General features: G+C 38.5%; 3 protein-coding genes and 2 pseudogenes across 3 annotated transcripts; 4 read left to right on the top strand and 1 right to left on the bottom strand.

The window, feature by feature from the left end:
• The first annotated feature begins 2,175 nt into the window (after positions 1-2,175).
• On the top strand, positions 2,176-2,848 carry LOC137727271 (amino acid permease 6-like; annotated as a pseudogene).
• Positions 2,849-3,357: 509 nt separating this feature from the next.
• On the top strand, positions 3,358-3,897 carry LOC137727152 (amino acid permease 5-like; annotated as a pseudogene).
• A 3,194-nt stretch (positions 3,898-7,091) lies between these two features.
• LOC137712072 (receptor-like protein kinase HSL1) lies at positions 7,092-10,511 on the top strand. The gene is made up of 2 exons (XM_068451222.1): positions 7,092-9,766; positions 9,866-10,511. Exons 1-2 carry the CDS (start codon positions 7,144-7,146, stop codon positions 10,300-10,302), a joined length of 3,060 nt encoding a protein of 1,019 aa, XP_068307323.1. The 5' UTR covers positions 7,092-7,143; the 3' UTR covers positions 10,303-10,511.
• Positions 10,512-11,705: 1,194 nt separating this feature from the next.
• LOC137737046 (nuclear poly(A) polymerase 4-like) lies at positions 11,706-17,587 on the bottom strand. Its single transcript, XM_068476400.1, is given in 13 exon segments — positions 11,706-12,054; positions 12,127-12,523; positions 12,621-13,255; positions 13,258-13,849; positions 14,209-14,373; positions 14,457-14,786; positions 14,894-14,956; positions 15,036-15,149; positions 15,453-15,614; positions 15,720-15,782; positions 16,531-16,638; positions 16,962-17,039; positions 17,148-17,587. Coding segments are annotated over 11 exon segments (2,049 nt in total). The 5' UTR covers positions 17,280-17,587; the 3' UTR covers positions 11,706-12,054; positions 12,127-12,523; positions 12,621-13,013.
• Positions 17,588-20,404: 2,817 nt separating this feature from the next.
• On the top strand, positions 20,405-24,599 carry LOC137747669 (endoribonuclease YBEY, chloroplastic-like). The gene is made up of 12 exons (XM_068487822.1): positions 20,405-20,812; positions 20,912-21,163; positions 21,267-21,362; positions 21,575-21,746; positions 21,916-21,984; positions 22,095-22,195; positions 22,371-22,463; positions 22,961-23,032; positions 23,115-23,234; positions 23,338-23,388; positions 23,635-23,823; positions 24,171-24,599. The coding sequence occupies exons 1-12, from the start codon at positions 20,462-20,464 to the stop codon at positions 24,336-24,338; spliced, it is 1,734 nt and encodes a 577-aa protein (XP_068343923.1). The 5' UTR covers positions 20,405-20,461; the 3' UTR covers positions 24,339-24,599.
• The last annotated feature ends 1,126 nt before the right edge of the window (positions 24,600-25,725 follow it).

Below are 25,725 nucleotides of genomic sequence, written 5' to 3'. Positions count from 1 at the left end.
AGTAAATGCGTAATTTTGTCATTTATTTCTTATAACCATGTATGTATGGTAGAGTCAGGATTTTATGACAATGAGGATGTGACAGAGAAGTTCTCAATTATATATTGATTGTTCATATATGATATACTTTAGGCCATATGCATGTCTAATAATAAAGATATAATTTTTGTCTCAATTTCCTATATTCTTAGATCTTCGGAAATTTTTCTATTCAATGTTTAATGTTGAAAGAAGTCTCAAATTCGAATCCTGACCGCATTGATCGAAAACGAAGTTCTTGGATCTCTAAATGATGTTAGTATATGTACTTAATTATTTGCAAAATAGTATCAAATGCACAAGTTGTATTATGATGTGTATGATTTCCTTGGGTCAGATACTAAAATTTAGTGGTAACTAAAGCATCTTGTTTGGGTTAGAGGCACCCAATTGCCCCAACCCTGCCTCCGTAGTGCATATATCATGTATGTATTATATATATTTTTTTATTATTTTTATTTTTTATTTTTTTTTCTCTTTTCGTATATCTGTTTTATATAAGTCTTTCTCCAGATACAGAGAGACTTAATATTCTGATCATATGCAATGGCCCTTTACTACAGTGGTGAAGAGGAGTTGAGCCATTGCATGACGGCCGGTGTGGGTTCAAACCTCACCGGTAACTAATCTAACATCTAATCTAACAAGATTTATCGTTTGACAAAAAAAAAAAAATTTGATCATATATTTAGTAGATAGTGAAAATTCGTATGCACATTTATATTGGTCTTTCCTAATTACATTACATGCGTCCATGATAAGGCTCAGCGTTAATATAACGCCTCCCTCCATCTGGCCTCCAAGAAGGATATGAATTTATGATTCACACCATGCAAAATTTGGTAATCAATTAACACTTAGTCAAATTCAAAACATGATGCATTGATGCCACCTCAGCTCTTAAAATATAAAGGACTTTGCATCTGTCCACAAAAGAATGCCTAGTGTGCTCGCCCTTTCATTCGAGTTCAAATTCTTTTTTCAATCGATTGGAGGAATTTAAGTATCACTTGTACAGAAGAAGCCATGCACAATTAAGACAGTATTAATGTACTGCACCACTTTTTGGGAGAGGGGTTTGTAGTCTCCTCTCCTCTGATACAATTGCATTTGTAATATACTCATTTACCAAAAACTCTGAAAAAGGAAGAGAATCCTTAGTGTGATTGATCATGAATTTCAGAATGAATTATGTGAAACTGGTCTCAATCCTCCCGAAAATGTGGAAGAAAGAGATGTAGACGATGACGGAAAATCGAAAAGAACTGGTATGCTCTTCTCTCTGCCATTTTTTTAATCTCTTTTTCTCTATTTACTTCGCTTACATTCATTTTTTTTCCCTTCAATTTTTCAGTTAATCCCTTTTATAAAATTGATATCTTTTCTCCTTTAATATAATTTCTTTACATTTTTTTTTCCCTTTCAATCTTTGGGCTGAGGAGGACTGGGTGGAAACTGGCAATTATATAAGAACTCTATTGAAATCAGAACTACAAGAAACAGTTCAGATTTTTTTTTTTTCTTTTTTGAAGTTTAGATTATTGCATCATTTTGCTGACAAAAAATTGCAATTTTCCTTGTTTTTTAAGAGAAAAATTGCATTTGTTTTAAACATTTACATGAAGTATTAAACTTATAGTGAAACTCACACCATTTTGATTTAAAGATACTGTTTCCAGATATGCAATTTCAAGTATGTCTTGAATTTATTTTTTTAAGAAAAAATGGTAAAAAAACCTTGGAGAATCAATAATACACTCATTTTTTTCTCGCTCAACTGAAATATAGCCATCAATGCAACAAATTTCCTTTGGATGCAACTATAATAGTCAGATTCTGGTTTTGTTTGGACTTTTTGTTTGAATTTAACAATTTGAAAATCAAAATTAAATAACTCGCCTTTGGAATGTGTATTAATACATGGATTAGGTTAGAGCACTATGGTCGGCTTGCGTTATACGATTGCACCCAAGTTTAAATTTTTCTTTCTATTGATTAGAGTAGGTTAGAAATATAGGTTTATCAAAGATATTAATCTTCTTTTTAGGTGAAATATTTGCAGGGACTGTGTGGAGTGCGTGTCCGCACATAATCACAACATCAGTAGGTGCTGGAGTGCTCTCTCTGGCATGGGCAATGGCTCAACTTGGCTGGCTTGGTTGCATTTCCATTCTCTTGTTTTGCACATTTGGTGCACTTTATGCTGCCACTCTTTTAGCAGATTGCTACAGATTTCCAGACCCAGTCACTGGCAAGAGAAGTTACTCTTGCATGGAGGCTGTCAAAGCCTATTTAGGTAAAATAATCATATGATTTGTAAACTCTCATGCAAATTTACCCAATTATTTTTGGGAAATGCTCTACTCTACCACCATTACTATTCTTTAACCTTTTAGGTGAAACAATTTACAAGTTACATGGATGGACGATATATTTAAATCTTGCTACTATTGGAATTGGCTTTACAATAACTACGGCAAAGAACATGATGTAAGTTTTTCTTTATTTGTAGAGGAGGAATCGGGACATTAATATCACTAGACTAATAGCTAATATGAGTTCTTTACATGAATTTGAGTAATCAGTGCCATACAAAAATCGAATTGGCATCGCAAAAATGGTGGTGATGACCTCCAACATTCGTTACATTCCTCATGTGATTGGATTTGGAATTGTGGAAATTTTCTTTTCACAACTCCCAAACTTTCAAAAGCACTCTTGGCTCCCAAAGCTTGCAGCAATTATGTCTTTTGGGTATACCTTTATCGGAATTGGACTTTCCATGACAAAAATCATATCGGGTAAGTAACTCCATCCACAAAATATGAAACCTCACCCCCCACACACCACACCAACCCACCCCCCCCCCCCCCCCCCCCCCCCCACCAAAAAAAAGAAAAATGAGAACGAAATGGAAGGGTATCGAACTGTGAAAAAATTCTTATGCATGGAAGTTCGTATAATGCACTACTCACACAAAAGACAGGATCCCTTGCATGCATGTTGGTTACATTTGATCCCACTCTTTGTGTGAATAGTGCCGTTGACGAACATAAGAATTCTCCACACTAGGTTTAAAGTATGATTTAAAATAAGAAAAAAAAAATCTTGTGCAACTTATATGTTAGTGACTGTTGACGGTGTTTTATTGACTATTGATTAAAATCTTGTTTAAATATGTAGTTCAAAATTAACAATATGATAGCATAACGCGTCATACTATTATAGTATAAAATATAACATATGTTGTTATTCCTCATGAGCTAAGTGAAACATTATCTAAATAGGTTGCTTGAATTGATAGTCTAATAACATAAGATGTCAAACGTAAGGTCGGATGTTATTTCATCTGAGCAGGTACTTTGTCAACTAGGTGTTTTGAATTATTGAACTATTGGCTAGAAGGAGGTGGCCCAATTCCAAGTTCATAAACAGGGAGATCCCAATCAGACTTGGGAAGGTAAAGTTCAACATAACATGTTTAGGCAGTAATGGAGGACAGCCTATGGAGTGTTGGTCTCATTTCTTGCCATAGCTCTGCCATTCTTCTCCGACATGCTTGGCCTTCTTGGAGCCCTAGGCTACTGGTAACTCATAGTGTACATTCCAGTGGAGATGCACATTGTGCAAAACAAGATTGCAAAAGGTACAATTAGATGGTTAGGGCTCCAATTGCTGAGCCTTTTGTGCTTGATTCTTTCTTTGGCTGCGCATCTGGTGCCATTCATGGTCTGTATATGGGTCTCAAAGCCTACAAGGTCTTCCAAGCTTGATTCTTTCTTTGGCTGCGCATCTGGTGCCATTCATGGTCTGTATATGGGTCTCAAAGCCTACAAGGTCTTCCAATTTAAAGAGTGAAGTGACCCGAAAGTTAGCATATGCTTCGATATCGGCATAGCTTATGTGTATTAGATAAAAGGATTTTGCTAAAAAAAAAAAAAAAAAAAAAAAACAGACATTTGCCTTGGTGAGTTACAATTGATTTAAGTGTTAGTGGGTACAATTTGAGAAACTTGTAAGAACAATCTTATTAGGCTCGTATATATCCCATATATTAACATGTTTGGTGTTCAAAATAACAATTATTTTCTTAATTTTTAGTACATGGGAGTCTTAATTATGCAGCCTTCATTTTCTACATTCACATATGCTTTTTTTCAAGGGTATTCTGCTTTTCTTCTTCTCTCTTCTTAAGCATTTCAAACTTTAAAAGTGGTAGACTAGTGCACTTGAGTTCCGTCTCACCATTGTAAACAATGCAATTTTGTATGGGATCTACAAATCAATGTGGAAGCCCACTTAGGCACTTGCATCTCTATTTCGAAATTTTAATATTATTATTATCTATTAAAATTTTATTAATTGAATATTAGAAGTGGTATTTTTTGGTGGAGAGATGTGTCGGTCCTAACATGAGCAATTGGAATTTTTTGCTTTTCATGAATGGGTACATACTTTTTAAGAAGGTATCTCAATTTCTATAAATAGGTTATTACAAGAACATGATTGTTGTATTCTGAGAGACAAACACCAATCAACCATGAGTACCATAATAGGGTGTAAACTTGTCTTAAAGATAAAATGTCTAAACATTTCGACCGTAATTTCAGGTTTTTCTTCTCAAAAAAAAAATTCGGGTTTTTTAATCCAATTTACAAGTGTATTAGCATTGTGCTTTTTTGAGTATGCATTAAATAGTTTATTTATTTGCATAAATAATTTCTTGTTTTTATATGTGATTAACGTAGGAGTTATACCCGACTGTTTCCACCATGTGAATGTGCCTATTATCAAACTTATCTGAGGCATCACCAGTGTAGTGACTTCTATTCATGGAGCATTACAGCAAATTCGAGTACAAAATTGGGCACCAATATCAAGTGCTCTAGTCTAAGATCTCAAGACATGCGTGATATATAATATATTCCAAATTATTTTATAACATCACAAAGATCATCTAGTCTAGCAACACTTACTTAGTAGTTTCGTTTTGTAAGGGAAAGTGATGAGTTGAAATCTTATAGAAGACAAATGTTAATAAAAACGAAAACTTTTATAGCTATCAAATGCGATAATTTAGACAACATTCTTCCGATTTGTCATCTCAACTTTCACGTGTCAATTAACCTCTGCATACGATTGTTTTGGTTATTCTAATATTTTAAATTCTCCCCATAAAAAACAATATCAACCTATGACAAAACAATGTTAGCAAGAGTGCAAGAGATTCCAGAAGGTGATGTATGCTGCAACCAACTAATATATGTAAATGTTATATATAAAGGAAACCTGTATGAAGCGCATGATGTTTGTTCTTTACCTCACCAACCAGATAAGTGCATCATTCCTTCTAGATGCAGGGCTGATGGCCCATCATGTTTCTTTCTCTAAAGTATATGCTAAAAATTCGACCGTTTCGTTCAAGCGCTGTTTCTTTAAGACTATTCTGGGGGTACGGGGATATGGATATGGGTAGGGGATTTGGTTTTCTAAACCAACCCCAAACTACATTATCAGCCGCCAAAAGAACATTTTCTGATTATTTTATCATTTTCTTCCGACTCGCCTAACCCACTGTTTATTATGTTGTACAGAATTAGCTTGATATACGGTATCAATAGACATGTTAACAGTCTTAAAAATTCGGATTTCAGTTATTGTATCACTCGAAAGCTAAAACTTTTGAGTTTTATATGTTTTTAGTCCATCTTGTTAGAGTGATTGGTGCTTTGATTTTCCCACTCAACTGACTGACTGTCGGTTGAATGCAACAGTAGCATATATAGGCGGCCTACTGGAATGCCGACGAGTGTGTTCAAAAGTTGCGAAGTCTTTAATCTTTATGAAGTTCTTTTGAAAAGCAAGTATTAGGATTTGACTAACATGCATATTAGTCAATGACCAGACCATATTATGATTTTAATACACAGATATTAGTATAAATACAGACGAATTATTACCAACTACAAAATTTTCTGCTCACCTAACATTGTCTGGTTCACGCCATTTGTACTCTTACTGAATTATGGTTTGAGGATCCTCCTGATGTAGTACAAGATATCCTCTTTCAAAACTTATCCTTGTAAAACAGTTGCTTTTATCAATAATATATCGATTCCTTTCAAAAACTAAATTATGAATGTCTTATTTCAGCATGTAAAAGAAGCGATATTTCTAATATATTTCAAATTAAATGTCTTATTTCACCATGATTTAGGTTAATACATAAAATTTAAATGAAAAAGTCTATTGACATACACACAACATGCACACGCCCATGCCAAGAGACTAGTAAGATCTGCTTCTAGAACACCAAAACAAAGGCCCCCAGTCATGCAACCAAACCCACATACGCAGTTTAGCATGAGTTCACTAATATTAGACTTTAAGTTTTGTAATCTATGTTTCACAATCTACTAGTAACTGCATTAGATCACCAAACTATTCAACCAAACACTTGTAATTAGAATATTCCTCAAAGTCTTAGATTATAATTATATCTAACTGGATATAGATTAGCATCCCCTAGATTTTTATTTTTTTATTGCTTTATACTGTTAAACAATCCATATTTTGTTTAAACACAGAGATAAGAAAATGAAAACAATAACATATTAAATAATTATAGACTCGTTTGGAAATATTTTTAAAATGATTGAAAGTGTTTTTAGGGAAATGTTATTGAAACTAATCTTTAATAAAAATATAAGTAAACTCTGGAAAACAGTTAAAGAACTGATGCTTCTTGAATGAAGCACTTCATGTACTTTTAAAATCCAAAAATATTTTCTTTAAAATCGTTCTTTAAGTCATTTTCAAAACAATTCTAACGAGTTTTATTTTTCTCGATTTTCTACCTAAACTCGTGCTTTATTGGCTCCAGTTGATGCGTGTCAAAATAAACCTCTAAAGTTGACAAAACGATAAATGCCATGGCAACATCACTTTCAGTGGCACAATGTAATTTGGAGAAATTTTGGTGGCACTTTTACAATCAGAAACGCATATAATCCCAAATCAACCAAGTTTGAATAGCAGCCGTTACTTCTCCCGCGTTTCCCGGTAAAATCTCCCAACCGGAGCAGACGAACTGAACCACATGAAATGTCGAAAACACCACCTCCACTCCGACTTTCCCTTCTCCTCTTCGTCCTCATCTCCCTACCCTTGATCGTAATTTCACAATCCACAGACCAGTCAATCCTCCTCAAGCTCAAGGCACAGTGGGGCAATCCACCGTCCATCCGATCCTGGAACCCCTCATCCTCACCGTGTGACTGGCCGGAGGTCAACTGCACGAATAGCGCGGTCACGGGACTCTCCCTCCGCAATATGAACATAACGAAGAGAATCCCGGCGACCCTCTGCGAGCTCCTGAGCCTCACGGAGCTCGACCTCTCTTGGAATTACATTCCAGGCGGGTTCCCGAGCTTTCTCTACAACTGCTCGAATCTCAAAGTCCTTGACCTCTCGCAGAACTACTTTGTGGGCCCAATTCCGGCCGACATCGACCGCATGTCGCCTTCTCTAAAGTATTTGGACCTCGGAGGAAACAACTTCTCAGGAGACATTCCGGCGGCGATCGGACGGCTGACGGAGCTGAGGACAATCAGGCTTTATATGAACCTGTTCGACGGGAGTGTTCCGAGGGAGATTGGGAACTTATCGAATCTCGAAATATTCGAAATGCCTTATAACGGAAAACTGGCGGCGGCCAGAATCCCAACGGAGTTCGGGAATTTGAAGAATCTGAAAAACTTGTGGATGACGCAGACGAACTTGATCGGAGAGATCCCGGAGAGTTTTTCGGGTCTTTCGAGCCTCGAGCACTTGAATCTTGCGAGGAACAATCTGGAAGGGAAGATTCCAGCTGGGTTGTTTTTGTTGAAGAATTTGAGCGAGTTGCTTTTATTTTACAACAAATTTTCAGGGGAGATTCCAAAAGTCGTAGAGGCTTTGAGTTTGTCTCAGATTGATCTGGCTATGAACAATTTGAGCGGCTCTATCCCACAAGATTTTGGAAAGTTGAAGAATTTGACTGTTTTAAACCTGTATTCGAATCGATTAACCGGTGGGATTCCGGAGAGTTTAGGCCTAATTCCGGCGATGAGGGAATTTCGGGTTTTTAAGAACATGTTAAACGGGAGCTTGCCGCCGGAATTAGGCCTTCACTCGGAGGTCGAAGCGTTCGAGGTCTCCGAGAATCAGCTGAGCGGCTCTCTGCCGGAACATTTGTGCAGCAGAGGAGTTTTGCAAGGAGCTGTTGTGTTCTCTAACAATCTTACCGGAGGGTTGCCGAAAGGGCTTGGAAATTGTGACTCTTTGAGGACTCTGCAGGTCTACAACAACCATTTTTCGGGTGAGGTCCCCTTCGGAGTTTGGACCGGGCTCAGTCTGTCGAGTTTGATGCTGAGTGACAATTCGTTTTCGGGTCAGCTTCCCGCCAGCAAGTTGGCCTGGAATCTGTCCAGGCTGGAAATTAGCAACAACAGATTTTCCGGTGAGATTCCAGTTCAAGTTTCATCCTGGGAACGCATGGTTGTTTTTAAGGCGAGCGGGAATCTGTTTTCCGGGAAAATCCCAGTTGAACTGACTGATCTTTCTCAGCTGAACACTCTATTGCTTGATGGAAATCAACTTTCCGGTGACTTGCCATCTCAGATCATGTCATGGGAATCGCTGAATACTTTGAATCTCTCGGGAAACACGCTTTCGGGCTACATTCCTGCAGCGATTGGTTCTTTGCCGGACCTGCTTTACTTGGACTTGTCGGGGAACCAATTCACAGGCGAAATCCCAGCTGAGTTTGGCAGCTTGAGGCTCACTTCTCTCAACTTGTCTTCCAACAAGCTTTCCGGAAAAATCCCAGATGTGTTCGATAATCTTGCGTTTGAAAACAGTTTCTTGAACAATCCGAATCTATGCGCAAGCACACGAATTCTAAACCTTCCCAGTTGTTACACCAACATGAGTGCATCCCACAAGCTGTCCTCGAAAGTGCTTGCCATGATTTTAGTCCTTTCGATCGCTGTGTTTGTTGTTACTGTTTTACTTACCTTTTTCATCGCCAGAGACTACCGTAGGAGAAAGCGCTGTCAGGACTTGTCAACATGGAAGCTCACCTCATTCCAGAGATTGGATCTCACACAATTCAGCGTGCTGGCGAATTTGACCGATGACAATCTCATTGGAAGTGGGGGATCGGGGAAAGTTTATCAGGTTAGCACTAACTGCCCAGGTGAATTTGTCGCGGTGAAAAGGATTTGGAACACCAACAAATTGGATGAGAGGCTTGAGAAAGAATTCGTTGCTGAGGTTGAGATACTAGGAACAATACGCCATTCGAACATTGTTAAGTTGCTGTGCTGCATTTCAAGTGACAATTCGAAGCTTCTTGTGTACGAGTACATGGCGAATCAGAGCCTCGATAAGTGGCTACATGGGAAGAGGAGAAAGCTAGCATCAGGCATGGGCATGGCTCGTCATGTTGTTTTGGACTGGCCGACGAGGTTGCAGATTGCAATAGGGGCTGCACAAGGCTTGTGCTACATGCACCATGACTGCTCTCCGCCGATAATTCATAGAGATGTAAAGTCCAGCAATATATTGTTGGATTCTGAATTCAAGGCTCGGATAGCAGATTTTGGGTTGGCGAAGATCTTGGCCAAGGAGGGGGATCACCACACAATCTCCGCTATCGCAGGCTCCATTGGCTACATGGCACCAGGTAAGAGCTTAAATTGGTCTGTTTTGCATCCAATTTTGGTGCTGCATTCATATTTTGGGGACATTACTTTGATACATTGTATGACATTTTGCTTTTCAGAGTATTCTTATACAATGAAAATCAATGAAAAGATCGATGTCTACAGCTTCGGGGTAGTACTCCTAGAACTAACAACCGGGAGAGAACCCTACTGCGGAGATGAGCATACAGGCCTAGCAGAATGGGCGTGGCGGCTATACAGCGAGGGAAAGACCATAACCGATGCCCTCGATGAGGAGATAACAGAACCGTGTTACCTGGAAGAGATGGCTACCGTGCTAAAACTAGGACTCATTTGCACCAGCACACTGCCTTCAACTCGGCCTTCAATGAAGGAAGTTATGCACATTCTTCGCGGCTATGGTCCTTCGGAAGGTTTTGAAGTGAAAAAGGTGGGAAGAGACTTTGATATTTCTCCCCTCCTCGGCGCTGCCACCTACCTTGCTAGTTACAAACGAAGTAAGAAGGTGGACGATAGCTTAGTTTACAGTGTGTAATGTATGTAATAATTGAGACGCAATCCCGCCGCGATTATATGCCGGCGGCAAAGCGTCGGTTGGGGTTCCTTATAGAATTTCTAACTAGTTTTCGACTTTCAAGATCAGTATAGCTTTATGCATGAGAGTCGGGAAGCATTGTGTGCATTTATTGCACTATCTCAGACTAGACTAGCTTCAGGCACTAAGTTGGATTGGCTTAATATGGACTAGGCAGTATAAAAATAATGAAACGTTTGGTGTAGTGCCAGACTAGCAAGCAGACTAAATATATTATTTTTGGAATTTGATATTTTTTATACCAACCTTTTCTCTCTCTCACCATTTATTACACCTTCTTTCTGTAGAATGTCGAGCACAGAACCAAAAAGTCTAACTCAAACCCAGAATCAAATAAAACACTGAACGTGGAAAAACCATAGCTGTGAGCTCGTGTGTCCAATAAAATTCAATTGTAAATATTCGAAATCAAAACATCTCTCTAATAAAACCAATTCTAAATATTCAAAACCAAAACACAAAAATCAAAATCCTAAAAATTATCTTTCTATAATTGAGTTCCATTGCCCTGCACCTCTCCCTCTCTGAAATTTGCAGATCGTGTTTCTTTTTCATCTAGAAAAAAAGCCAAAGATATAAACCATTTCAATTTCATCAAAATATATTTCAACTCCGACAGATTTCATTTGGAACTGGAAATAACACGCGCTCATATATTTAAACCTCAAAAACAAAAGAATTGCAAATGAGAGTCAGAAAGAGAATTTCAACTTCTTCTTTTTCTCTCTGGTTCAGTATTAACGAAAGCTCTACACACATCAATGGTGAATTTAGCAAAGAAACAATTTTGCAATCCAAGATTGACCAAACCACTCTCAAATTTAAACTAAACAATCATCATATCATCAAAAATATAAAAAATTAAACATTACCCACTAAAAATAAATCAAAACAATATTTGGATCCTCATCAGCTCACCTCGTCATAGCCTTTTGGGGCTTCCCAGGACCCAGATCTGGCGGACCCATATGACGCAGACGACGAGGTAATCGTCGGAGATGAAGTAGTTGACGAGTTCAGCTTCGAAGATGAAGTTGTGCCCGAAGCCTTTGCCGTCAAAATCAAGGTCGAGGAGGTGAATCGAGCAAGATGATGTGATGTGCCATTGCAATCGAGGTTGAGGAGGTGAATCAAGCAGAACGAAAGTGAATCCTAGTTAATCTCATTAGCACTAGTCCCGCAAGAAAACAAACAATGAAGTAGACTAATATTTAATCTAATCTGGTCCAATAAGAGCTAAGACGGGCAAAGAAACGCCCCTTTTTGGAGTAAATGCTCACTTTGTTCTCGTGTTTCGATATAACATGTTTCAATATCGCGACCAATACGAGCTTGTTTCCAGTGAGAGAGAGAGAGAGAGTAAATTGCTTAAAAACTGTATTACAATGGCGGGATATACAAACTACTAAAAGTTTGATTAGTGTTTATACAGAGGCATAATAAGAAAGCAAACCCGTCACAGCCTGCTCAGTTCAACTCTAGCTGAACTCTTTGCCCCGATTAAAGTCTCTTCCATGCAAATCCATACAGCTCAAATAGCAGGGTTCTTGGCGACTGCAAGGGACACTGCCACTCGTACTCTTCCATGAATTCCTAATGCTTAAAACTTAGCAGGCCATTTTGAAGCCCAACATCCTGCGCCGACGCACCAAACCATGCGGAGTTCTTTGCGTGGATGGAACTTCCCCGCCACTTTGCAAAGGCATCACATACAGGTCACAACTTGAAACCGTAATGAAATCCAGCAGTTAAAATGGCACTTACCCTTGTGCGACCTCTTTTACTTGTGAAAGTGAGATTCCACCTATTCATCAGCGAAAGCTGAAAGGTTACTCCATTGACCACCTGTCAGTCACAAAAGAGCCACCAAACAGGCCAGTATAAAGATATAATGATTTGGTTAAAAAAACATATGAGTTTCGAACGCATGCCTTACTGTTGGCCTCTGCATAGATCCTGATTCCTGCCTAGCTACATCTTCCAAATTAACAGTATCCCTGGTTGCAACAGTTGGCTCTACAATACAAGATCAAGGATAAAGACTTGTCAGGTTCCTAAAATTGTATTGGAGAAAAGAGACGAGATAGCCACAAAGGGTACACAAAACTAGTAAGGTATAAGCACAGTTACTGGGAACAAATCACGTATAGTGGTGCAGGACCTGCCACCACAATATGCACCAGTTAGCACATTGTCTCTGCAAGAAAGGAAAACATACAGAAAACATGTGTAAGAGAGTTTATGTTCAAAACCATAACCTCTTCTGACAAGGCATTTTGAAATACCCTATTCGTGTTTATAGAGCCATTTTTCACAAGCGACTCTGCCAATTCCAAAAGTGCATCATCCGGCAAATATCCCCTCTCACCATCTCCTCCAAGAACTTTCAGTTTTCTCACTTCCATCTGGTACAATTCCTAATCCAGAGTTCGAAAATGGAGAGTAACTCACTTTGCAATTTTCTGACTGCTAGAAGTGGATCCATCCCAATGCACAATCAGCATTCTCCACCCCCATCTTCCGACTACATGGTTTGACTAGTTATTGATCAACATCATTAGCATCTGCTGTCCAATTCAGTAGTCTCCCAGTAGAGTCGGCCTCCATATTCTGCAGGTCAGCCAATGTCACATTTCCAACTCTGTCCTTACTTACGCCATCTCACATGTTTCCTTGGACTCTGAGATAGATGCTGTGAATGGAATTACCAGCTCCTTCAAGGAAAGAGATTTCTCCAACTGTTCAGATGGCTTTACCTCATGATCCTCTTGTGAAGGATTGACCTCATTTCTGACTTTAGGGATTTCAGGAACACGCATAGACGTGCACTCATTTGCAGTATTGGATTCATGCGCAATATTATCAACCATTCTCATGTGTCCAACACTTCCTTTTCACTCTCTAACTGTCCAACAGACAATCTATGATCAGATTTCTTTTCTGCATCTCCAGTTGCAAGACACTCTAATCTAATGCCATTACTGAAGCTGGTATCAGGTGCTCCACCTGTAATACTTTCTGGGGCCACAGACTCCATCAATTGTGAACTAACAGACGTCTGCTTCTCTAGTTTAGCTGGCCTCATATCCTCTGTTTTATGATCAATTTTCCTCCTGGTATGTCTTTCCACAGATCCAGAACTACAACCTGCAGAATCTTCATAGGTTCTTTCATCCTGCTGACTTACATGCCTCAATAATCGAGGACGCTTACACCCATCAGGGAAAACAAAGGGAGGAAGCTGCTTCCGGCGAACATGAGAAACGTATATATCCATCCCGGGTTTCCAGAACACGTACATGTTTATTCCTTCCCTGAACTCATCAACTGTTCCACGTATATCAAATTGCTGACCTTCTTTACCTCTCAATCCCTCTTTTCTCTGCAAACCCATAAAGAAAGCGCAGTGTGGGCATGGCTTGGTTACGTCAACATATTCCTTAGGATATGGATGGCACTGCAGCATCCCTTTTGTGTCTCGCTCTATCTGCACGGAGATAAAATGCAAAACTTAACAGGAAAATCACTATAAGGCCTCGTTTATTAGAGAGAATTGGCTTGGATAGGACTATTCACTACATTAAAGGCATTTTGAAGGAAGAAATGAATGACAACTTTCATATTTTGTTCAAGTTGAAGCTCATTCATGAAGAAAAGATATCCCTACTAATCCCCACAAAAATGGTAGGACTAAAAGGGACAACGTTTCTTCATGGTAACCTTCAACTTGTACAAAATAAGGAAGTTATCATCCATTTATTACTTCGAAATGCCTTCAATATAGTGAATCTTTTCTAACAAATGAGTCATAAAAGCTTTCAAAACAACTATGGAAGAAACGTTTACCTTCAAGGTAAGCTGTCTAAACCGGGACTCCACCCATCCCTTCCACGTTAGCAAGTCATCAACATCAGCTGCAACTATGTCCACTTGTAGATAATTTTTGTATGCCTCAAAGAAGAGATAAGGTTCAAAGAGAGCACTCCACTGGGCCTTATTCAGCTCAATCTCCTTTAATAAAACCAAAGGGGAAAACCCGTCAATAATGAAATAAAGCCTGCAAACGCAGAAAAAAATTAAATTTATGCTCTCACCTGACATATCCTATTACCATGGTCGAACTGCTCTGCCATAACTCGTAAAGTACTTACTGAGACATTGTAACTAGAGTTCATGCAAGGGTATGCAGGAGTTATTATTGGCATATGATGAAGGCGGTCCCGAGGGTTTCTACGAGGGTCCCATGTAGGGAACCCAAGTTCATTCTCTTCAATTGAACATAGAATTACAGGATTTGGCCAACGCCACTGAGTATACACTCTGAAAAATCTGGAAACCAACATGCTAGGAATTGCATTGGGATAAAGCTGGCATATCCGAGCAACTAAGATAGCCCAATTCACACCACCAAGGAATCCAGTAACCTACACAGAATAGGAAAAAAATAAAGGAAATGTCATTTCGTAAGTGTAAAATTAATGAGTTAATAACAATGAAGATTCTGACCAGCTTTGAACACTGCCAAACTTACATTTGAATAAACACCACGTCTTTTAGCCCAAAACTTCAAACATCTGAGTGTCGTCCGGAAGTGCTACAGTTAAATAGAGTGTCACAAGTTGAGTCAATTCAACCTAGAAATAAACCAGGGTGAGAGATAAGACATGTTCAACCTCAACATTGGGGACAAGTTTAAGAATTTGATCTGCAACCCTGCAGCCGTTCAGACTTCGAACAGTTTGCTCATCAACATCATATAGCACAGATCCATGTGAGATATCCAGATCCTGTTGACAAGCATGTTCCAACACCACATCAATATCATAAAGGACACCAGGACCACATTTGTTGTCACTATGATGATAGCAGCTTATGGATCTTCAAATGTTCGTAATAAACCAAATTTCCACACTATTAGTACCAGAACCTTAGATGGCCCAGCTGACAAAACAAGTGAGGAAGGAAGCATGACAAAATTACATGGGCTTGGAAATGGCTCTTCATATATGGTCATACGAACATGCAACACAATGAAATGGATAAAAAGAACAAAAAGCAATAAATTTCAAAAAAATGAGTTCTGTACTCACATCTGGAACAACCAAAAGAGATATGCTTGCATACAAGAGATCTATTGATATTCCCTGGAACTTGAATTTCATGACGGGGACATGAGCATCAGGAACTGGTTGAAGTTCAGTAACCTCTTCCAATTCATCCAGGATATCATGCAATATAATAAAGAAATCTTCCTGCAGAACGAGTCAATTGTGAGGTAGAGCTGCAGGTTAGAATTCTGGTCGAACAAATTAAGAAAGAATCAGAATTATATATATGAATGTGTGTGCATAAATCACCTCTCGATTCACATATGATGGCCCAACACACAAAGTGTCTATGTCAGCTCCAGGCCCATGAACCTGTCACAGAAAAACATAACATTAATAATAATACAGGTATGATGGCCATAATGCTACAGGGAACAAGTAGCGTAAATGGTTCCAGATTCAGTAGTTGGACCAAACAATCAAAGCAAGAACAACATCCAATCCTTTGTTAAGGTAAATTTGACTAAACAATCAAAACAGCAGCAAATTCTACAATAAGACTGATGACATAGGAGTGGTTCACCATTGTGGAACTAACTGTTCTCATAGACTGAGGTATTGATGATCCTCAGATGTTATATATGTTGGCATGATCACATCCAATGGCAATGGCATCAGTTTCAGTGAACAAAGTCCTAATAAGGGCTTGTTATTCTTATAAGGTTTCATCATAAATGTGAACCATCCAGTTGGTTTTAATATCAGATTATCCTTGGCTAATGGACATGTACCAGTTTTTTCATTGCAAAGCATGGATCCTTGCTTGCCACATCCAAGCATAAGAGTGGCAAATAAAATCGCTAGAAACGGATAGCATACCATTCTGGATCATAACCCAAATCTGTTCGTCAAACTCCAGATGATGAAATTATCCCCACCATATAACAGTAACATGAGTTAGAGGGTATAACTTGTAAACAGAGTTAAATAGAGGGAAAAATATGCAATTGTAGATCCACTTGCAAGTTCCAACAGAACATACCTACAACAATGATAATAGAAAGCAAAAGAAATTGATGGTGCACCCCCACCAGAAGTAATCGTTGGAACTGATATTTACCCCAAGACGATAAGACCCAAAAGTAAAAATGACAGCATTCGCATCCTCCACCATCTGATCCGTGTAGCCTCTTCGACTTGTCAATTGCTTCACCCAGCCTTTCACAATCTACAGTAAAAATCAACTCAGAATTACCAATTACCTCATTGAACGAAAGTACCATGCAACCAAAGGGAAATGCAAGACTTCAAATCTATGGCGTACAAATGACGACAGTAATGGTAAACATAAGCTAGGAGTCCAAAAGGAACCGACTTATTTTATTTTAGGTCACAGTTACACACAACTGACAGTAAGCACAGAACAACACCACATTGGTAATGCTTTAAACCCACCCGCCAATTGCGATAAAATCTTAGTCATTTCCAATATCATCACATTACTGATTTTTCTCACAGCCGACAATAGAGCAGTGAACTATATATCTATACCTGATCAATGCGGCCAAGAACCTCTTCTCTCTTCGCAGCCTCATCTTTGTTCTCATAAAGACCCGAATCAATCAAGAACTACCAAAATCAATACAAACAGATAAAATCAGCAAATTGCAAATCAAGCCAACCAAAAATATCCAATCTTTGGCATCATAAAGCAGATTGATGCACGCATCCGTGTACCTTTTCGAGTTCGACATTTCGTTGAAGATCATACTCGGTGGGACCCGAAAGGAAGATCGGCTTCGTGATGCCGTAGTGCTTTGGCGGCTGTTCAGCCGGGGAAGATGCATTTGGATCCTCGGAACTCGCCATTTCAGCACTCGAGCTAGTGGGATTGACTATTTATCGAACCTAATTGAAGAAACTGTTTTGGAAAATGGGGATTAGAAGGCAATTGGAGCTGAGAGTGCGGGGTACTGAGACGATCGGAACCCTAATTCGTCAGCGGAGGAGAATCGGAAACTGAATTAATTGGCGGAGGAGGCGGGAGAGACTGAGAGCGATCTGAATTGGGCAGTGGAAGAGAGAGAGAGAGAGAGAGAGAGAGAGAGAGAGAGAGAGAGGTCAGTAGAGGCGGTAGAGACGGTTAGGGTCTAGGTTTCCTTGTAGGCTGAACCGGATTGGATCGGATGGGGACTCGATTAAATTAAAAGACCCAGTGCACGTTAAGTCCAGCCGGTCTTTTCCGTTTTCTAAAATTACATTTAACTCCCCAAACTTTGATTTATTTTACTTTATACGGAAAAGGGTTTTTGGAAAAATTGTAGAATTGGCATCCAATTTACCACTTCTTTGAAGTTATTGAACTAAAAGCTTTTGACAATTTACCACCCAAGCTTCACAACTTGTTTGGCGCTTTGGTGGCTTGGTCCACATCCGTCCATTTATTATCAAATCATATAGCATGTGCCAAGCATGCGATACTACTTTTTTTTTTTTATTATTGAAATTTTTATTCATGCTCCGACAAACTTCTCACTAATAAGCAAGTCTTGTCATTAGTGTTTGAAAAATTGCTAAGTGGTAATTAGACGGTGCGTAAGACCGTCTCCAACCGAAGGATCCAGATGGTCAAAAATAGCCTGAAAATCGTCTCCAACAGAAGGATAAGCCAAAGGGCTTTGTGGGCCCCACATGACAAAAAAGGGGCCAAATGGCCAACTAACTGGCCATCTTCAGCTCGCTGGCTAGCCCACTTTTTTTTTTTTTTTCATTTGCTCAGCCCACTTTAGGGTTTAGAGTTTAGGAATTTTTTTGTCCCAACCCACTTTTTATTTTTTATTTTTTTAATTTCTAATTTTTTCCTACATCATTTCTCACATATTTTTCACTATTTCATACTATCTTACCTCATTTTATTTCAATTATTCACATTCTATACTACAGCTATTTGGCCCTTGGTTGGAGATGGTTTTTTGTTACAGGGTTAGGTCATCTCCAACCGAAAGATCCAGAGGGCCAGAAAGCCGCATGCAGCCAGCCAGCCAGCTCGAGCTGGCCAAAAAATCAGAGCAATCATGTCGGATATAACCGACATGAGTATATTTAATATATTTAATATAAATATATTGCTATCGATTATAACCGACATGATTGCTTAAAGAAAATTTTGAATCCAACAGCTAGCTGATGTCAGCTAGCTAGCCGTTATTTTTGAATTTTTTTTTTGTTTATTTTTTTTTATTTACAAAATTTTTCCTATAACTTCTATTTTTTTCTATAACTTCCTATAACTTCTATTTTACAAAATTTGTTTCATTTTTTTTTAATTCCATTTTTTCCTATAACTTCTATTTCACAAAATTTGTTTCATTTTTTTTCCTATAACTTCTATTTTACAAAATTTATTTCATATTTTTTTTTTAAATTTCATTTTTCCTATAACTTCTATTTCACAAAATTTGTTTCATTTTTTTTTTAAATTCTATTTTTTTTTCCTATAACTTTAGCATGATGTCAGCTACCAACGGCTAGTTGACGTCATGCTGACGTCACTTAGTCGTTGGATTTGAATTTAAGTAGTAGTTTTAAAATAATAAATTATGTTTAGCCCTCAGTTGAAGATGATTTTTTGTGACAGGGATAAAACGAGCCTATGGCCCTTTGGCCCTCAATTGGAGATGGAGGCAAATATGGCCCTGTACTGTTCATTAAAATATTAATATCTTGAAGGCCAGAAGGCAAAAACGAGTCATCTGGTTAGCCATCGGTTGGAGATAGTCTTATATTTGGCCTATGGCTCTCTGGCCCCTCAGTTGGAGATGCTAAGAAATATGGTTATGCACTGTTTATAAAAATATTAATTTCTTGGATAATCAAAGGGCTAAAACGAGTCATTTGGCCCTCCTTCGATTGGAGATAGTCTAAGGGCCTAGAGCCAAGAGGTCTAGCGCTTAGGGCCTTAGGAAGTTTTTTTTAAAATTTTATTTAAAATTAGTGTCTATTTATACTATCTTATCTCATTTTATTTCAATTCTTCACATTACATACTATAGCCCTTTGGCCCTCGTTGGAGATGGTTTTTTGTTACAGAGTTATATTTCGCCTATGGCCCTTTGGCCCCTCGATTGAAGATGCTAATAAATATGGTCATGCATTGTTCATTAAAATATTAATTTCTTGGAAGGTTAGAGAGCTAAAACAAGTCACTTGGCCCTCCTTCGGTTGGAGATAGTCTAAGGGCCTAGAGCCAAGAGGCCTAGCGCCTAGGGCCCTAGGAAGTTTTATTTTTATTTTTTATTTATTTAAAATAAGTGTCTATTTATATTTAAAAATAATACATAATTATATTAAGAAACATAAATTACAAAATAGAATGATAAATAAATTATAAAGTATTATAACATATTGAAAAAATGGGAAACAAGCATATAATGAATGTTCATCCGAGTATTCAATAAGTTTTTAACAATTTATTAATCACATAAAATGCAAAATTGAAGTTATTTATTTTTGTCTAAGAGAAAAAAAATCGCAATCCTAAGCCATGTTCTTAAAAACAAAAAATTAAAGCAAAAAAGGTCACAAATCGCCAGCTCACCTAGATGGCTAGCCAGGTGCCTAGACTTGCCTAGAAGCCATTTTTTCTAAGTACTTAAGAATTAATCACATTGATGATTAGTTACCTAACACCTAAGCAGAGCCTCTTAAAACACTATGTTTTAGAGAAAATTACTACGCTATTTGGGGGGAAAGAGCCAGCACATAAACACATATCTTGGGGGTAAATGATTCTAGTTACTATAGCCACGAGAATGACTTTGAAACAAGACCGTTGTATATTGTATGTGGTTAATTGTCATAAACAATTAGTTTAGCCGCTAATTGCATAAAAGTGAAAATATTTCGGTGACATCTGAAAATTTTCAAAAGTTTGCGGAGAATAAAAATCCTTCTAGCCGGTAACGTCACTGTCACTGTCCGTTAGCTACTCACAAACCGCGAGGCAACCAACCAACCAATCACCACTCACATTGAGAGCTCCGAAGGTCTACATGCTCCTCCACCTACCCTCCTTCTCCTCCGCCACTCAAATGGCGCGTTGCGTCCCACGCGCCGCCCTAATTTCCAGCTCATCGTTTCCATCTGCGCCGGGTTTAATCTCCCCTCCGAAAGCGCACCTCTTTCAGGTCTCCGTATCAACGGTATTCGTCCGCGGACTTCACGCGACGCGCGGAGACAAATGGAGATGTGCAGCCAGACCGCCATTGATCCGGGGGCGAATCTGCAGTTCGCAGAAAGGTGAAAGGAAGGTGAGGCGGCAATCCCCGAAAATCAAGGAGAAGGAGGTGGAGCTCGATGTCAGTATTTCTATCGAAGAAGCATCGAACAATCCCAAAATCTTGGTATGTAACGATCACCCACTGTTTGTATAAATGTCTCTTCTGTAATACCAGTATAGCTGATTTGATTGGCTGAAGTGAAATGGAGTTTGAAAATTGCAGAGAATTGCGGAATTGCTCCGGCTGGATGCTCCGGCGGCGGTGAAGCTAGCGTTTGATGGGCTGAAAGATTCAGTGTATAAAACAAGGGACAATGCTATAGGCGGTGTTGCGGGATATGAAAGCGTGGAGCTTTCGGTGCTTCTTTGCGATGACAAGTTTATCCGAAAACTTAACAAGGAATGGAGAGGAGAGGACCATGCTACTGATGTTATTTCCATGTCCCAGCATGTCCCTGATCTTAAGCTTCCCATGGTACTAGCTCGTTCGGTTTTATCTATAATTTTCTTCATTACACTATAAGTAAAAGGATGTAATTTTGGTGATATGTGCTTGATGGCCATTGCATGATTTGCAGCTTATGTTGGGGGACATTGTGATTTCTGTTGAGACAGCAGCAAGACAAGCGGAGCAAAGAGGCCATACGCTTCTTGACGAGATTCGCATTCTCGCGGTTGGTTTTAGAATATGATTATTAGTGTTTTATATGTTTTGAAGAGATAAGTGTTCTCTATGATGAATATTATTTGTCTGGAAGATGCGTGAACACTCATAAAAAGTAAAAAGGCATATTCAATTGATTGTGTTTTCTTCAAGTGTTACAGAGTTCGTATTTGTAATTCTCTACTGTAATTTGATAACTTTAGTCACTGGACCTTTGTGTAGGTACATGGGTTGTTACATTTGTTAGGATTTGATCATGAAGTTAGCAAAGATGCTGAAGTAGAAATGGAGAAGGAGGAGGATCTTCTCTTAAAGAGTCTTGGGTGGAAGGGAAAAGGATTAATTCAGAGCGCATATGATGCTGAACCCCATTCCGATGGGGTCAAACTAGATGGTAAATTTTATCTTTTTTTTTTTTTTAAGCTTCACTTTCACATCTGTCTTCTATGGACCTTATTTTGATTTGTTAATTGTTTAAATTCTTCATTCAATCTGTAGCTGCGATTCACTTGGTTAAAGTTGAACTTTGCAATGATATAATCTTACATCTGAGTTGTTAAAAGACAGGAAGAAAGAAGGCAGCCCTCAATACTATAAGCAAAAGTTCAGATATATCTTCTGTGATATGGATGGTAAGTTTGGCTTATTGTGTCTTACGCCTGTACTTTATTTTATTTAGCTTGTAGGTTATAGCCTTGTGCGGACTGTTTTTATATGTTTTTATTTTTTCTTGATACACAAGGCACCCTTCTCAACAGCAAAAGCCAACTGAGCTCAACGAACATCCAGGCTCTGAAAGAGGCCTCATCAAGGGGTGTGAAAATAGTGATAGCAACAGGAAAAGTGAGAACCTCTTTTTCTGTTCATTCTCAGGAGACATTATACTCAGAAATGTGTTATACTTTTTACTTATTCCTGTGTTCTACTGTTGGTCAGTGTTACCTCTTATATGATTTCTTGATTATTGAATAGTGTTGATTCAAAAAAGTTTCTGATTGTTGACAGCTCTTTGGAACAGGCTCGGCCAGCTGTGATTCGTGTTTTTAAGGAGGTAGATTTAACTGGAAAAGACGGCATTGTTTCAGAATTTTCTCCTGGGGTTTTCTTGCAGGTTCTCTTTTTTCCTTTGAAAATTCATCTAAGATTGTTGCCAAGTTACATGTGATGAACATAGAACTGTCTTCACTAAGATAGATACATGATTACTCTTCTGTCCAGAGAGCTGCTATCTTAACATTTTAAGTTGCTTTGGGTAAATCTCATCTCATGGAATAATTGTCTCACATTTATCTGCCCTCGATCTACATGTGGTACTCTCTGTTGTGAGCTTGATAAGGACAATAGAGGGAACCCCGATATCCACTCCTGTTCCCCCTTAAACATTTTCATGCTCTTTGTCACCGAACTTTTATGTAAATTCCCACCACCTCAAGTATGTAATGAACAACTTGACCTCTGTAATGCTTGGTCAAACTTGTAAGAAACAGAATTCTCAGTGCTTGTTACATATATCATCTCTCCCTCTTACTCTTAGGACGATTTTTTTTGTCCATCTTGAGTTGATAGTAGTACCTCTTGTCCTTATTGTCTGCCTCTGCTTGATTCCAGGGATTGCTTGTTTATGGTACACAAGGTCGGGAAATTTTTAGAATGAATTTGGATACAGATGTGTGCAGAGAGGTAATAGTTTGGTGAGCCATGAGTGAATATATTATTCATGGGCATGTAATGAAATAAATGACCAGATGATCTTTATGTGCAGGCATGTCGCTACTCTCTGGAGAATGAGGTTCCTCTTATTGCATTCACCGAGGATCGTTGCTTATCTCTATATGATCACCCACTTGTCGATTCCATGCATACTGTATATCACGAGCAAAAGGTGCAAGTAGATTAATGTTTCATCATGTTCATAAATATTCTTTACTGCCTGAGGTTTCTTTTTGCGCCATTTTATATATAACCTGCATGTAAAATATTTACAGGCAGAGATCATGCCTTCAGTTGAGCATCTTGTAGCTGCTGCTGGCATACAGGTACACCCCTCAAGGAAGAACAATACTCTCCCCATCTCCCTGTAACAAAGAGAAATAAAAAATGTTAAGCTTAGGGCTTTGCTCTTAATTTCTGTTGATTCATAGAAGAATGAGGTTTCCGTCGGAAGGCCATTGTGTAGCGTCTTTGATTCATACCATTTGGTCTCATAAATATGATTGAGTTAATATCCTATAATTCTTGCTCCTTTTGGTTCTTGTAATGACGCACACCTTATCGATATACAGAAACTAGTCTTCATGGACACTGCTGAGGGAGTGACAACTGCTTTGAGGCCATACTGGTCCGAAGCAACCGGAGATAGTGCCACGGTTGTCCAAACCGTGCCCGACATGCTGGAAATTGTTCCCCCCGGAACCTCAAAAGGGCGTGGAGTAAACATGCTGCTTGATCATTTGGGAGTCACTCCAAGGGAGGTATGGACAACAAAACTATTCTCCTATCTCGTTGTTTTAATGGGAGTTATGCATATTCCTCAACTTGACCGGCACAAGGATTATCACCACAGATTGAAAAGGGGTGTTTGATATTTCCCTGCAAATATAAGCATACATAATGAAGGTTAAAAATTGGAGTCTTTCTTATTATGTTACAAGCAGTATTCGTTGTTCCAAGCATCGTTCAAATAGTATGTTTAACCATCCGAATCCACAACTTAGCGAGGTTGGCAGATGATAAGGCCACTGTCATTGACTTTCTGTACATCTTGTTGCATACAAATATCGATGTTATTCCTGATTGATTCTCTCAACTTATTTTTCAGATCATGGCTATTGGCGATGGGGAAAATGATATCGAGATGCTTGAGCTGGCTTCTTTAGGCATTGCTCTTAGTAACGGGGCAGAGAAGGCGAAGGCTGTGGCTAACGTAATTGGTCTCAGCAACGATGAAGATGGTGTAGCTGATGCAATCTACCGGTACGCATTGTGAGCTTCTTTACCGATACAAAATTGAATTCAGAAAGAAGTGCTACTGAACCGAGCGAAGGAGTTGAAAATTGCCATTTTTACACAACATTTGTGGTAAATAATATTCATTTGTGGAGTCAATCCTCCATCCACAACACTTGTCGATTATTTTGCCAAATATAGAAATAAAAAGATTCCTCAATATATTATAAACGCAAACTGATAGGGTCTCATGGTTAATTATGTATTTGCCCTTCATCACTAATGAAAGATTTAAGTTCAATTTTTGTGAACAGTGAGTTGTAAGTGGGGAGGTCTTGAGTCTGATTCCTTAGATTACAAGTTAGATTAAAAAAATAAGTGACTTGTAAATGAAAAGTCTTGAGTCTAATTCCGTAAATTACAAGTTATATAAAAAAATTATATTAGGTTGATCCATTGTGTTAGACTAATAAATTCAAAAATATGACAAAAGAGGATATAAGTTCGAATTCGTGGCGTCTCCATCAGATTGTCGCTCACTCACAAGTTCTTACTCATTCCCAAAACCTAACACTATGTTTGGATGAAGAAATTTAAGATTACTAAAGAATTTTAAAATGACAAAAATTGAATTGACGGGATTTTATTTTATAGAATTTGTGAATTTTCTTGTTTGGTTAATCTAAAAGAAGAATGAAATTGATTACGGACTTCGTTATTTTTAAGCTCTCAATCATAGAAATTGAGAAATAATATATATTTACATGGAATCTAAACTTGAAAATTAGAGGTCCTAAATTCCAAGTTTTTTTTTTCACGTAAAAATTATAAATTCTTATGTTTATAAATTCAAACAAAAAAATTGATACATGCCAATTTATAAAATTTGACTTTTATCTAATTTTCAAGATTATTTCCCTCGTCAAATAGAGTGAAGTTTCTTTTCCAAAATCTCCTACCGTTTCTTTAACATTCTCCATGAAGAGCAGCATCCAACCTCCCCTTCCCAGTCCGCCGATCCCTTTCCAACGCTCTGAGTTTCTCCCACCCAACCTTTCCTTCTTAATCATAATTCCGGATTGGAAAAGAAATAAGTAAAGTAAATAGAGTTGGGGATTAATTCCACGAAACAAGCACTCGCAGAAATGGCGCCGCCCATGTCTTGTCGTCGAAGCGCCACCGCCGCCAACAACTCACGGCCAATTGTGGGATCCTTCAGAAGTTTTATTTTCTTCAGATGGTTGTCCAGGTCTCCATTCAAGAACTTGAAGACGACGAAGAAGAATAAGTCGTCGTCTTCATCAGCCCTAGAGAACTCGGAAGAACGACCGGGCCACCACCGTGTTTCAGTATCTACCTGAAGCAAAAACCACCAGCTTCAAATTCGGAGGGGAGTTTCAATACTGCTGCGACTTATTCCCCGAAGA

Source organism: Pyrus communis, chromosome 1 (assembly GCF_963583255.1).
Source record: "Pyrus communis chromosome 1, drPyrComm1.1, whole genome shotgun sequence".
NCBI lineage: Eukaryota > Viridiplantae > Streptophyta > Magnoliopsida > Rosales > Rosaceae > Pyrus > Pyrus communis.
The sequence above is the reverse complement of the archived record's forward strand: the minus strand, read 5'-3'. Positions and strand labels throughout refer to the sequence as shown.

Excerpts from the sequence above, each read along its gene's own strand:
- LOC137712072 (XM_068451222.1), top strand. The coding sequence starts at position 7,144 with ATGTCGAAAACACCACCTCCACTCCGACTTTCCCTTCTCCTCTTCGTC. Across the intron at positions 9,767-9,865 it reads CATTGGCTACATGGCACCAG|AGTATTCTTATACAATGAAA; the intron begins GTAAGAGCTTAA and ends TTTGCTTTTCAG.
- LOC137747669 (XM_068487822.1), top strand. The coding sequence starts at position 20,462 with ATGCTCCTCCACCTACCCTCCTTCTCCTCCGCCACTCAAATGGCGCGT. Across the intron at positions 22,196-22,370 it reads TAGTGATAGCAACAGGAAAA|GCTCGGCCAGCTGTGATTCG; the intron begins GTGAGAACCTCT and ends TCTTTGGAACAG. Across the intron at positions 22,464-22,960 it reads CTCCTGGGGTTTTCTTGCAG|GGATTGCTTGTTTATGGTAC; the intron begins GTTCTCTTTTTT and ends GCTTGATTCCAG.